Genomic DNA, 14,092 nt, shown 5'->3' on the forward strand with positions numbered 1-14,092 from the left:
GGAGCCAAGTTTTTGTGATGAAATTTTCTTAAATCATCCCATGTATTGAAAAATGGTGAAGTTTCAAGAATGATATCAGACAGCTTTGATAATGGCTTACAACATATGACCTATCTATATAAACCTGAAAATAATCATTCTATTTAGAGCAGAGATAATTGCGAGTAATTTGGATTGACGGACAGAAGGACAAGTTAATTCCCATTCTTGGAGTGTAGGTATAATTAAAACACTGGTGTAAACAAAAAATCATGTAAAATCTAATACAAAACAAATGAAACCATAAACTCCCACATCTAGTCTCTGGACTGCTGGGTCTGATCAAACACCCACACCTCTGGACTGCTGGGTCTGATCAAACTCCCACACCTCTGGACTGCTGGGTCTGATCAAACTCCCACACCTAGTCTCTGGACTGCTTGGTCTGATCAAACTCCCACACCTAGTCTCTGGACTGCTGGGTCTGATCAAACCCCCACACCTAGTCTCTGGACTGCTGGGTCTGATCAAACCCCAACACCTAGTCTCTGGACTGCTGGGTCTGATCAAACCCCAACACCTAGTCTCTGGACTGCTGGGTCTGATCAAACCCCCACACCTAGTCTCTGGACTGCTTGGTCTGATCAAACCCTCACACCTAGTCTCTGGACTGCTGGGTCTGATCAAACCCTCACACCTAGTCTCTGGACTGCTGGGTCTGATCAAACCCCAACACCTAGTCTCTGGACTGCTGGGTCTGATCAAACCCCAACACCTAGTCTCTGGACTGCTGGGTCTGATCAAACCCCAAAACCTAGTCTCTGGACTGCTGGGTCTGATCAAACCCCCACACCTAGTCTCTGGACTGCTTGGTCTGATCAAACCCCCACACCTAGTCTCTGGACTGCTGGGTCTGATCAAACCCCCACACCTAGTCTCTGGACTGCTGGGTCTGATCAAACTCCCACACCTCTGGACTGCTGGGTCTGATCAAACTCCCACACCTAGTCTCTGGACTGCTGGGTCTGATCAAACCCCCACACCTAGTCTCTGGACTGCTGGGTCTGATCAAACTCCCACACCTCTGGACTGCTGGGTCTGATCAAACCCTCACACCTAGTCTCTGGACTGCTGGGTCTGATCAAACCCCCACACCTAGTCTCTGGACTGCTGGGTCTGATCAAACCCCCACACCTAGTCTCTGGACTGCTGGGTCTGATCAAACTCCCACACCTCTGGACTGCTGGGTCTGATCAAACTCCCACACCTAGTCTCTGGACTGCTTGGTCTGATCAAACTCCCACACCTAGTCTCTGGACTGCTTGGTCTGATCAAACTCCCACACCTCTGGACTGCTGGGTCTGATCAAATCTCAATAAGAAACTCAAACCCCAACACCTAGTCTCTGGACTGCTTGGTCTGATCAAACCCCAACACCTAGTCTCTGGACTGCTGGGTCTGATCAAACTCCCACACCTAGTCTCTGGACTGCTTGGTCTGATCAAACTCCCACACCTAGTCTCTGGACTGCTGGGTCTGATCAAACCCCAACACCTAGTCTCTGGACTGCTTGGTCTGATCAAACCCCAACACCTAGTCTCTGGACTGCTTGGTCTGATCAAACCCCAACACCTAGTCTCTGGACTGCTGGGTCTGATCAAATCTCAACACCTAGTCTCTGGACTGCTGGGTATGATCAAATCTCAACGCCTAGTCTCTGGACTGCTGGGTCTGATCAAACCCCAACACCTAGTCTCTGGACTGCTGGGTCTGATCAAACCCCAACACCTAGTCTCTGGACTGCTGGGTCTGATCAAACCCCAACACCTAGTCTCTGGACTGCTGGGTCTGATCAAACCCCAACACCTAGTCTCTGGACTGCTGGGTCTGATCAAACCCCAACACCTAGTCTCTGGACTGCTTGGTCTGATCAAACCCCAACACCTAGTCTCTGGACTGCTTGGTCTGATCAAACCCCAACACCTAGTCTCTGGACTGCTTGGTCTGATCAAATCTCAATAAGAAACTCAAACCCTCACACCTAGTCTCTGGACTGCTGGGTCTGATCAAATCTCAATAAGAAACTCAAACTCCCACACCTAGTCTCTGGACTGCTTGGTCTGATCAAATCTCAATAAGAAACTCAAACCCCAACACCTAGTCTCTGGACTGCTTGGTCTGATCAAATCTCAATAAGAAACTCAAACCCCAACACCTAGTCTCTGGACTGCTTGGTCTGATCAAATCTGAGTAAGAAACTCAAACTCCCACACCTAGCCTCTGGACTGCTTGGTCTGATCAAATCTCAATAAGAAACTCAAACCCCAACACCTAGTCTCTGGATTGCTTGGTCTGATCAAATCTCAATAAGAAACTCAAACCCCAACACCTAGTCTCTGGTCTGCTGGGTCTGATCAAATCTAAGTAAGAAACTCAAACTCCCACGCCTAGCCTCTGGACTGCTTGGTCTGATCAAATCTCAATAAGAAACTCAAACCCCAACACCTAGTCTCTGGACTGCTTGGTCTGATCAAATCTGAGTAAGAAACTCAAACCCCAACACCTAGCCTCTGGACTGCTTGGTCTGATCAAATCTCAATAAGAAACTCAAACCCCAACACCTAGTCTCTGGACTGCTTGGTCTGATCAAATCTGAGTAAGAAACTCAAACCCCAACACCTAGCCTCTGGACTGCTTGGTCTGATCAAATCTCAATAAGAAACTCAAACCCCAACACCTAGTCTCTGGACTGCTTGGTCTGATCAAATCTCAATAAGAAACTCAAACCCCAACACCTAGCCTCTGGACTGCTTGGTCTGATCAAATCTCAATAAGAAACTCAAACCCCAACACCTAGCCTCTGGACTGCTTGGTCTGATCAAATCTCAATAAGAAACTCAAACCCCAACACCTAGTCTCTGGACTGCTTGGTCTGATCAAATCTCAATAAGAAACTCAAACCCCAACACCTAATCTCTGGACTGATTGGTCTGATCAAATCTCAATAAGAAACTCAAACTCCCACACCTAGCCTCTGGACTGCTTGGTCTGATCAAATCTCAATAAGAAACTCAAACCCCCACACCTAGTCTCTGGACTGCTGGGTCTGATCAAACCCCAACACCTAGTCTCCGGACTGATGGGTCTGATCAAATCTGAGTAAAAAACTCAAACACCAACACCTAATCTCTGGACTGATGGGTCTGATCAAACCCCACCTAGCCTCTGGACTGATTGGTCTGATCAAACCCCACCTAGTCTCTGGACTGCTGGGTCTGATCAAACCCCACCTAGCCTCTGGACTGCTTGGTCTGATCAAATCTCAACAAGAAACTCAAACCCCAACACCTAGTCTCTGGACTGCTTGGTCTGATCAAATCTCAATAAGAAACTCAAACCCCAACACCTAATCTCTGGACTGATTGGTCTGATCAAATCTCAATAAGAAACTCAAACCCCAACACCTAGTCTCTGGACTGCTTGGTCTGATCAAATCTCAATAAGAAACTCAAACCCCAACACCTAGCCTCTGGACTGCTTGGTCTGATCAAATCTCAATAAGAAACTCAAACCCCAACACCTAGTCTCTGGACTGCTTGGTCTGATCAAATCTCAATAAGAAACTCAAACCCCAACACCTAGTCTCCGGACTGATGGGTCTGATCAAATCTGAGTAAAAAACTCTAACACCAACACCTAATCTCTGGACTGATGGGTCTGATCAAACCCCACCTAGCCTCTGGACTGATTGGTCTGATCAAACCCCACCTAGTCTCTGGACTGCTGGGTCTGATCAAACCCCACCTAGTCTCTGGACTGCTGGGTATGATCAAACCCCAACACCTAGTCTCTGGACTGCTGGGTCTGATCAAATCTCAATAAGAAACTCAAACCCCAACACCTAGTCTCTGGACTGCTTGGTCTGATCAAATCTGAGTAAAAAACTCAAACCCCCACACCTAGTCTCTGGACTGATTGGTCTGATCAAATCTCAATAAGAAACTCAAACCCCCACACCTAGTCTCTGGACTGCTGGGTCTGATCAAACCCCAACACCTAGTCTCTGGACTGATGGGTCTGATCAAATCTCAATAAGAAACTCAAACCCCAACACCTAGTCTCTGGACTGATGGGTCTGATCAAACCCCACCTAGTCTCTGGACTGATGGGTCTGATCAAATCTCAATAAGAAACTCAAACCCCAACACCTAGTCTCTGGACTGATGGGTCTGATCAAATCTCAATAAGAAACTCAAACCCCAACACCTAGTCTCTGGACTGCTTGGTCTGATCAAATCTGAGTAAGAAACTCAAACCCCCACATCTAGTCTCTGGACTGCTTGGTCTGAACAAATCTCAATAAGAAACTCAAACCCCAACACCTAGTCTCTGGACTGATGGGTCTGATCAAATCTCAATAAGAAACTCAAACCCCAACACCTAGTCTCTGGACTGATGGGTCTGATCAAACCCCACCTAGCCTCTGGACTGCTTGGTCTGATCAAATCTCAACAAAAAACTCAAACCCCCACACCTAGTCTCTGGACTGCTGGGTCTGATCAAACCCCAACATCTAGTCTCTGGACTGCTTGGTCTGATCAAATCTCAATAAGAAACTCAAACCCCAACACCTAGTCTCTGGACTGATGGGTCTGATCAAATCTCAATAAGAAACTCAAACCCCAACACCTAGTCTCTGGACTGATGGGTCTGATCAAATCTGAGTAAAAAACTCAAACACCAACACCTAGTCTCTGGACTGATTGGTCTGATCAAATCTCAATAAGAAACTCAAACCCCCACACCTAGTCTCTGGACTGCTGGGTCTGATCACACCCCAACATCTAGTCTCTGGACTGCTGGGTCTGATCAAACCCCAACACCTAGTCTCTGGACAGCTGGGTCTGATCAAACCCCAACACCTAGTCTCTGGACTGCTGGGTCTGATCAAACCCCAACACCTAGTCTCTGGACAGCTGGGTCTGATCAAATCTCAATAAGAAACTCAAACCCCCACACCTAGTCTCTGGACTGCTGGGTCTGATCAAACCCCAACACCTAGTCTCTGGACTGATGGGTCTGATCAAATCTCAATAAGAAACTCAAACCCCAACACCTAGTCTCTGGACTGATGGGTCTGATCAAACCCCACCTAGTCTCTGGACTGATGGGTCTGATCAAATCTCAATAAGAAACTCAAACCCCAACACCTAGTCTCTGGACTGATGGGTCTGATCAAATCTCAATAAGAAACTCAAACCCCAACACCTAGTCTCTGGACTGCTTGGTCTGATCAAATCTGAGTAAGAAACTCAAACCCCCACATCTAGTCTCTGGACTGCTTGGTCTGAACAAATCTCAATAAGAAACTCAAACCCCAACACCTAGTCTCTGGACTGATGGGTCTGATCAAATCTCAATAAGAAACTCAAACCCCAACACCTAGTCTCTGGACTGATGGGTCTGATCAAACCCCACCTAGCCTCTGGACTGCTTGGTCTGATCAAATCTCAACAAAAAACTCAAACCCCCACACCTAGTCTCTGGACTGCTGGGTCTGATCAAACCCCAACATCTAGTCTCTGGACTGCTTGGTCTGATCAAATCTCAATAAGAAACTCAAACCCCAACACCTAGTCTCTGGACTGATGGGTCTGATCAAATCTCAATAAGAAACTCAAACCCCAACACCTAGTCTCTGGACTGATGGGTCTGATCAAATCTGAGTAAAAAACTCAAACACCAACACCTAGTCTCTGGACTGATTGGTCTGATCAAATCTCAATAAGAAACTCAAACCCCCACACCTAGTCTCTGGACTGCTGGGTCTGATCACACCCCAACATCTAGTCTCTGGACTGCTGGGTCTGATCAAACCCCAACACCTAGTCTCTGGACAGCTGGGTCTGATCAAACCCCAACACCTAGTCTCTGGACTGCTGGGTCTGATCAAACCCCAACACCTAGTCTCTGGACAGCTGGGTCTGATCAAACCCCAACACCTAGTCTCTGGACTGCTGGGTCTGATCAAACCCCAACACCTAGTCTCTGGACTGCTGGGTCTGATTAAATCTAAGTAAGACATTTAATATGTTTTGTGATGTCACTAAATCATGTAAGTTGGAGTAAATTAATTTGCTGAAAACTTCTTTTATGCCATTTTCTTTTGGACCCAATTAGTTCTTTACTATTTACTTCCCTTTACAAACATAATTAGGAGGAGCAAATAACCTAATTATGATAAAAAATGTGGAAAAACACCTATATTTAATAAGTGTGGGGAACTTATTCTGTACACAAATTTAAAATCAAAATCAGTTTATGACACGAGTGGTTATGATTTGGTAATTCATGACATGAGTGGATATGATTTGGTAATTCATGACATGAGTTATTATGATTTCATGATAAAAATTGATTATCCTATTTATTATATGGATTTTTCAATTTTTTTTACATAAATTGTAAATTTTGAGATCAGCTGATTAATATTTGTGTTGTGACGTTTTTGTGACACAAAGTCCAAGAATGAAATTATCAAATTCATTTCACAGTGTGAAAATAATTTACACAGGGAACATTGCAATCTATATAATAATGTGGTACATCTGTACAATAACAAAAGACTTTAAGTTACCAATGTTCAGACCTATAAAATGGAAGTAAGACTACAACATTCTCTATTTTACGGCACACAACTGGACACATGACAAGGTTAAATTCTATAGGAAATATCTTACCCATGAACCCATCTTTACATTTACACTTTCTAACAAGTCCATACTTTATACAATCTCCGCCATTTTCACAATAATCACTACAGACTCCCAAAGGTTGTTTCTTCTCACATCTTGTCCCAGTGTAGAGCTCTGGGCAACGACAAATTACTGATCCTTCGTGTAACATACAAATACCACCATTTTTACAATAGCCGTCACAGAGATAATGATCGCATCGTGTTCCATTATAACCATGCGGGCAACTGTAAAAAAAAAAACAAAGATTTAAATACATGTACACAGTGTTATAAACTTCTTGGATGTTTACACTGTTGTCTTTAGTCTTTAAAAATTTGGTTTATTTGAGGTTTTACAACAAAATTTTACTATTTAACCCCTCAAAATTTGAAAAGACATTTTCTGTGTCATTTAAAATGTCATAATTAAATAAGTTTGAAGCTAAAGAATTAAAAAGGTTTTATCACACTATTCATCCTTTCCAAATTGGGAGGGGGATTAATGAATCTCAAATATTATTTAAAAAGATCAAAAATTCACAACTCATATACTTGTCACATAATATACAGTGAAACTTTTCCAAACCAGCCACCGCTGGGACAAAAGGAAATGGCCGGTTTTGCGAAAAATAGCAATGCATTATAAGAGTTGTCTCCCGTTACGTGTTCCATAACTCTATACTTTGCCAGGTTTAATACCAATTGATAACTTTGGGCCTCTTTTGTTACTTTGCAAAGCTTGCATCATTTGTAAATGGTTTTATTTTACAAACAGGACTGCTGACAAAATAATGTTCACAGTTTTGAAAGAAAGTGTATTAAAGATCAAAGGGCTATTGATGGTGATTAATCATAATTCGTTCTGTTTTAGTAAACTATTAAATGACCCTGATGGCCTGATGTGTGTACACACCAATTAACACCCAACCAGTGATAAAAGGCGACTGTCTGAATTAAATTTGTTGTTTAAATAACTGTCCACTTCAATTATCATCTGTCCACTGATGAAATGCAAACCGATTGGTAAAATGAATGATTAATTACAAAATCATTTACTGTTTTTTTTGACACCTTTAATACAGGTGAACCATAACCGGTCAGTCGGATTTTAACTTGAATTATGCAATTAAAACTGTGAAAAACTGCCTGATGTATGGTTTTAGGGGGTGGTCTGTCTATTGAAGACAAAACACACCGGTTTTCAGGTATATCGGCCTAGATTTTTGAAAACGGCTGGTTTGAAGGGAAGGTTTTTGAGGGTCCAGTTTGGAGAAGTTTCACATGTATATAAATATAATCTGCCACACGACCTACCTGCACTTCGGTCCAGAAGATGACATATTACATTGACCCCCATTGAGACAATATCCTGGCTCACAGTTTGAGAAGTCACATTTTTCATCAAAATAATTTGCTCCATCTGGACAAACACATGTGTATGGCTTAGACTTTCTCTGTGGCATGTTAATACACATGGCTGCTGGACATTGATAGTCTGTAGCATTGCAGTAGTTATGTACTATTAATAAAAAGCAAGATTAGGTTAAATATAGGAAGAAATTTTTACTCATTTTGTGATGTATTTTTTTTTTTATGAATCAAAATATCTTATAGGTTCCAGATTTGTTGGTGAGTACTATATTCTAGAATCTGACAATAATATGATCAAATTTTTACTCATTTTGTGATGTGTTTTTTATGAATCAAAATATCTTATTGGTTCTAGATTTGTTGGTGAGTACTATATTCTAGAATCTGACAACAATATGGTCAAATTAATACAATGTAGTGTAATCCACAATTCTGACACTATCAGTAAATATGATAATAAATACAATTCCATTAAACTGGTTATCACATCCTGTGACCAAGGAGTGGTAAATACTTCTTTAACAGATTCCTTTGTTTTGTTCATGTTCATCAATTTTTACACATAATTACAAAATGCAATAGATTTCAACATTAATTAATAACTTGTATTTTACATTTCTTTAATTTCTAACAAATTTCAATACATGGAATTAATATCTTAAATTTGACATAAATTTAAGACAAGTACATTGTATTAACATCGTTCCCTTGGCAACTTGGTGGTGTGGGGTATAATATAAATACATTTACAGCACCTGCAGGTGTCTGTGAGCAAGATAGGGCAATTTGTATACAAAATATAAGAATTAAAATCAATCATACTGTTAGATTTCTGTTTGCTGGGTTGTAGTATCAGTACATCTCCGATTGCCTGCTGAGTTGTAAATAACATACGTGAACTGTTATTGGTTTTCAGTCCTGGGGAGGAAAATTTATGGATCTTCTTCACCCCATGAAACCTGTAGAAACTCACATACAAGTAGTCCTCAAAGATGTCAATCATGTATGGTGCTGACTCATCTAAATATATAAACAATACCTTACAGTTAGACAGACAGACAGACAGAAACAATTACCATTTGTAATCAGCAAACAGAAAGTAAACATACTAATTGGTAGTTAAAATGGACATCTCCTAAAAAAATGGTGTGAATGTCAAAAAATTAATTTATGATGACCATAATTGTCATTTTATAGGAGAACAGAAAATCCCATTTTCTTCTGTTTTAGAGAATTCCATCTTTAACTTCAAAGAACAACTCAAATATTTTACAAAATGCAGCTGTTTCCAAGATGTATTTATGTCACTAATGCTTCAATCAGTCTTTTACTTCAATGCAGCTGTTTCCAAGATGTATTTATGTCATTAATACTTCCATCAGTCTCTTTACTTCAATCTAGAACTACAAGTATTAACAGAACTTACCAAACTTGACTACAGTATATCTGTCCTTTCCATAAAGGTCCACTGTTTCAATAGTCCTTTTCTTGGTGTCAGTCCAGTACAGTCGACCATTAGGGTAATCAACAGCCACACCATTAGGCCAGATAATATCATCTTTAACAATCTCTTTTCGATTGCTGCCATCAAGGTTTGAACTCTCAATCTTTGGTGGGTATCCTCTGTCAGTCCAATATAGTTTTCTGAAGTAAACAAATGTTACAACTAGAACTGGAACAATGGCAACTTGTGTAATGACAACTCCACCAGAAAACAATAGTAATTTTCACAAAATGAAAGAGGACAGCAAACTATGTGAACTTTTTATGAAGCTCCCAGTTTAAGGCATCATAAATCAGTGTCTACTTAGCATATGAAAGTTTTTAAACAATGAAGTTTTACAAAGTGTGGCCTTATAACAAACCATCCTTTAAATTCTTCCACTTTTTTTAACCCTTTTCTGTTTCCACAGGACTAATTAAGAACCTAACCTTATTTCTGGATGGACCACTATAGACCCTGGCTTATTTCAGGATGGACCATTGAAAAAATGTATCTTATTTCTTGATGGAGCACTATATAAGCTTACTCTATTTCCAGATTGACTATTTAAAGACCTTTCCACATTCTGAGTAGAGCAATTAAGAACTTTACCATTTTTCTGAGTGGAGCACTACCAAACCTTACCCTATTTCTGGATGAACTACAATGGAGAAAGGTTGATCAACACCAGCTGATACTACAGTTCTACGTTGTTGCCCCTCGTAGTTGGCCATCTCTATTTTTCTGGTCAGAGAGTCTGTCCAATAGATGTGTTTACCAACCCAGTTTACAGCAATACCACGGGGATCTCCAAGGTTGTCAATCAGAACCTTTATAAATTAGATAATTAAAAAACAACATTCATCATTTTTCCCTTACATATATTGTTGTCGTACTGGTAAGAAATCCTTGGTATTCATTAATGATTTAATCAACAATCTTCACTATCTATTCAATACTTATGGAATTCTATATTCTCCTGGCGTTGGTTTCACAAAAAGTCATAAGTGTGAAATTGATCGTAAATCATGACGTCACAATGCTATTTTAGTTTATGACATCATTACTTACGATCAAATTTACACTTACGACTTTTTAGGAAATCAAGACCAGATCTGTATCCATAAGAGAATATTCATACGGAATAGTCTATATGAACATAAAAAGAGTTTAATAGTTTGCATGTTTACAGCAGTTGTCAAATTAACACTACAACAGGTGATGACACTAAATTAAAGCAGTGACCAAAATCTTCATTGAAAAAAGTTTTAGTGGTTCTCTAAATTTGCTTGGATTAAAGCTATCGTTGATGCTAAAAACTGCCACCAAAACTTAAAATTAACTTTTTCTTAATACCATTGAAAAGTTCATTCCATCAGATATTTAAAACCTACCTTATTCTGTGTTGCCCTTTTGACCCTTGAACTTTTCCCCCCTGAACTCTGAAGTGTAGTCTTCATGATGGAATGTTTTGAATGGCTGATAACAAACAATGTAAGTTTATTTTCTGCTGTCATGTCAACATCAATTCCTGAGATCTTCTCACTAACATTCTACAATATAAACATTCAAATATTTGGTCATAAGGAGGCTATTCATAATTTAAAATCTGTGTAGTTTTTCAAAATACACATATTACAAATAATGATTCATGATATGTTACCTTGGTAACAGGGGATTCTCCTTTTCCATACACATCAGACTGCAAAATGACTGTTTCCCTGGCAACCAGTATCCTAGGGGTGGGACCATCAGCCTTACAGGAGAGACTTCCGTCCACCATGAAGGCCCTACGATATCCCTCTTCACAAGTACAATGTACATATGGCAGTAAATCGATGTTCCTCTTGAACTGACATAACTGTGTACACGTTCCCCATTTCTTACATAAATCTTGAACTGGGGAAAAAGATGTAGATTGATAAAAAATTATAGAAAAACATCTTTTGTCGATATAAAGCCGTAACCTTATAATAAGGTTATGGAAATTAATTACAATCTAGACAAAGTGATGTCCCTGCATACCACATAAACACAACTGGTTAGCCAAAACACTCCAAGTAGGACTACCCTAAAATATCTTTGTGACTGGGTGAATAAGATGATGTCCTCCAAATGTCTAAAAGACATAGTAGGATACACAATAAATAAGCAACTTTTCACTAAGCTATAAAGCTGTTATGTAGATTATCTACTAATACTACTTAAAAATACACATAAAGAAGAACACATGGAGATACAAATAGTTTCGAAAGTATTATACTTGAAAAAAGGATTGGTTTCACAATGCTGATTTGGATCATTATATCAACACAAAAATGCTGACGTATCATATAAGTTGCTACAAAAACTCCAACAAAAATAACAGGAACGTCCAACTAGGAATATAGGGAGAAAGATTAATCCTAATTGGTGTAAGCATTTTTAGTAATTGAGTAAAAACTGAAACTTACACACCCATTCCCATTGTTGTGAATGAATTTCAATCGCTTCACTACCAAAAAAAAAAAAATGCATTTTTCATAGAAGTAAAGGGAGAGCTTACCAATATAGATATATACACATTTTAATAGTTGAGATTGTTTTAAGTGATTGTGAGAAAACTAAAGAACCCCTCATCCCCATTTTTTAACTGAATTTCCCTTACTTCTCAAAAACTGGAATGGATTGATGATGGACGAAGGTAAAAAAATTATGCCCCACAATTATTAGATGCAGGCTTTCACACTGAAGTTAAAAAAGGAAACTAATTGTGCATCAAAAGAATGAAAGTTTAGACATAAAACTTCATCCCTACCTTCACAGCTGTAGCCATCTTCCTTCAGAGTAAACCCTTCCTTACAACCACACTTGTACCCTACTGCAGTGTTAGGGAGATCTATACAAGTCTGCTCACATTCCGTCATCTTGGCGAAAGTTGAATTACAAAGTGTAATTTCACCTTAAAGCAGAAAGATGACACTTTATGTACGTCTATATATAATGTCAAATCAAGTTTTATCAAAATCCATTGAACAATATGAACGATAGAAAAGATGAACAAGACAATTCATATATAGTTTACTTGAGATAAAAGTAGAGACTTAAATGAATATGTTTAAAGCAAGGAACTTGTGTGCAGATGGTGAACAGCGATACCCTCCGCCATAACTTTACTATATGGTCAAAATATAAACCAAATTGTCAAATAGGAAGTTGTTACCAAAGCATGAAATTTAATCCAACAATGGCATGAAAATGGAACAACTAGACAAAGCTTATGTCAAAACATCAAATGACTTTACCAGTAATTGCAGAGAAGACTGTTATGAACAGGGTGTTATTAAATCGAAAAGTTTGAAAATATCAAAAAGTTGTAGGTTTGTGAATGGTCTAAGATTGGTCAGTGTGGTATGGGACTCATACATGTAGCTGAGGTTCTATACTAAATATAAAATGACTACATCTAGTTGCTGAGGAAAAAGCAGATGTCGATATTTTAGATGGATGGGCAGAAGTAGACATCTTACAAGAGAAATGTTTAACCCCTTACAAAAAGCACTATTTTTAGTAACAATGACCATGACCTTTCATCCACAAATCCTAAATGTTAAAATGTCAAACATGACGGTGTAATTTCTTAGTTCCAATGAAATTAATTCTGTAGCAAATTAATGTTTACATTAACATGAAAAAATATCTTAGTTTTTTTTGTTGTAATGATTTCACAACTTGTTTTCTATATTTATGAAATTTTCACCTGTTCTAATTGATTCATTCAGTTTTAAAGACACATTAAATTTACCTTTAAAAAATAATTCAACAAGGCCACCTATGGCCTCTATTTCCAATAAACAATAACATGTTGACACTTATCTTACTTCATAGTAATGCCACTTACTACAAATGTTTGGGTTCTCATCTGAGTGGTCTCTGCCACCACAGTCATTTTTCCCATTACACACTTTATACATAGGAATACAGGAAGTAGAGTTGCATCTGAAGCTGTTTCCTGTACAAACATGATCAAGGTAACCTGAAAAAAATTTTAAAAATGCAAGATGTAAGGTGTTATATTCACTCATCTTATGACTCTGTGAAAGTATACATTTTCTTTGGGCTGATAAACAGGTCATGACCACTACAATTCTGACTTAATTAAGAATGTTAAGCTTCTTAGACCAAAAAAAGAGCAAAACAATAGACTGTGATCATGTGTTGTCAAATGATCAGTCACTTCAATAGACTGTGATCACGTGTTGTCAAATGATCAGTCACTTCAATAGACTGTGATCACGTGTTGTCAAATGATCAGTCACTTCAATAGACTGTGATCACGTGTTGTCAAATGATCAATCACTTCAATAGACTGTGATCACGTGTTGTCAAATGATAAGTCACTTCAATTTTTATTGTCCACTACCACAGTTTATTGACAGCTGCTCACATGTAAATTATTTTAAATTCTCCTCAATTTTCCATTTTTGTTTTAATTTCGAATCCACTTTATTTCAAATATATGTTGGGTTTATATGATATTTTAA

General features: G+C 39.1%; 1 protein-coding gene across 1 annotated transcript in view; it reads right to left on the minus strand.

The window, feature by feature from the left end:
• LOC148599217 (uncharacterized) overlaps positions 1-14,092 on the minus strand; it is a 142,253-nt gene that overhangs the window by 13,981 nt on the left and 114,180 nt on the right. Inside the window, exons 65-73 of the mRNA XM_088559139.1 lie at positions 13,450-13,584; positions 12,367-12,510; positions 11,233-11,468; positions 10,964-11,122; positions 10,215-10,399; positions 9,513-9,730; positions 8,909-9,106; positions 8,030-8,234; positions 6,720-6,961 (exon numbers count right to left, since the gene is read on the minus strand). Coding sequence (XP_088415265.1) covers positions 6,720-6,961; positions 8,030-8,234; positions 8,909-9,106; positions 9,513-9,730; positions 10,215-10,399; positions 10,964-11,122; positions 11,233-11,468; positions 12,367-12,510; positions 13,450-13,584 — 1,722 coding nt within the window. The remainder of the gene's footprint in view (positions 1-6,719; positions 6,962-8,029; positions 8,235-8,908; positions 9,107-9,512; positions 9,731-10,214; positions 10,400-10,963; positions 11,123-11,232; positions 11,469-12,366; positions 12,511-13,449; positions 13,585-14,092) is intronic.

The sequence above is a fragment of the Perna viridis genome, chromosome 13 (genome assembly GCF_037379345.1).
Source record: "Perna viridis isolate PV_CMFRI_1.1 ecotype Kerala chromosome 13, ASM3737934v1, whole genome shotgun sequence".
Classification (NCBI taxonomy): Eukaryota; Metazoa; Mollusca; class Bivalvia; order Mytilida; family Mytilidae; genus Perna; species Perna viridis.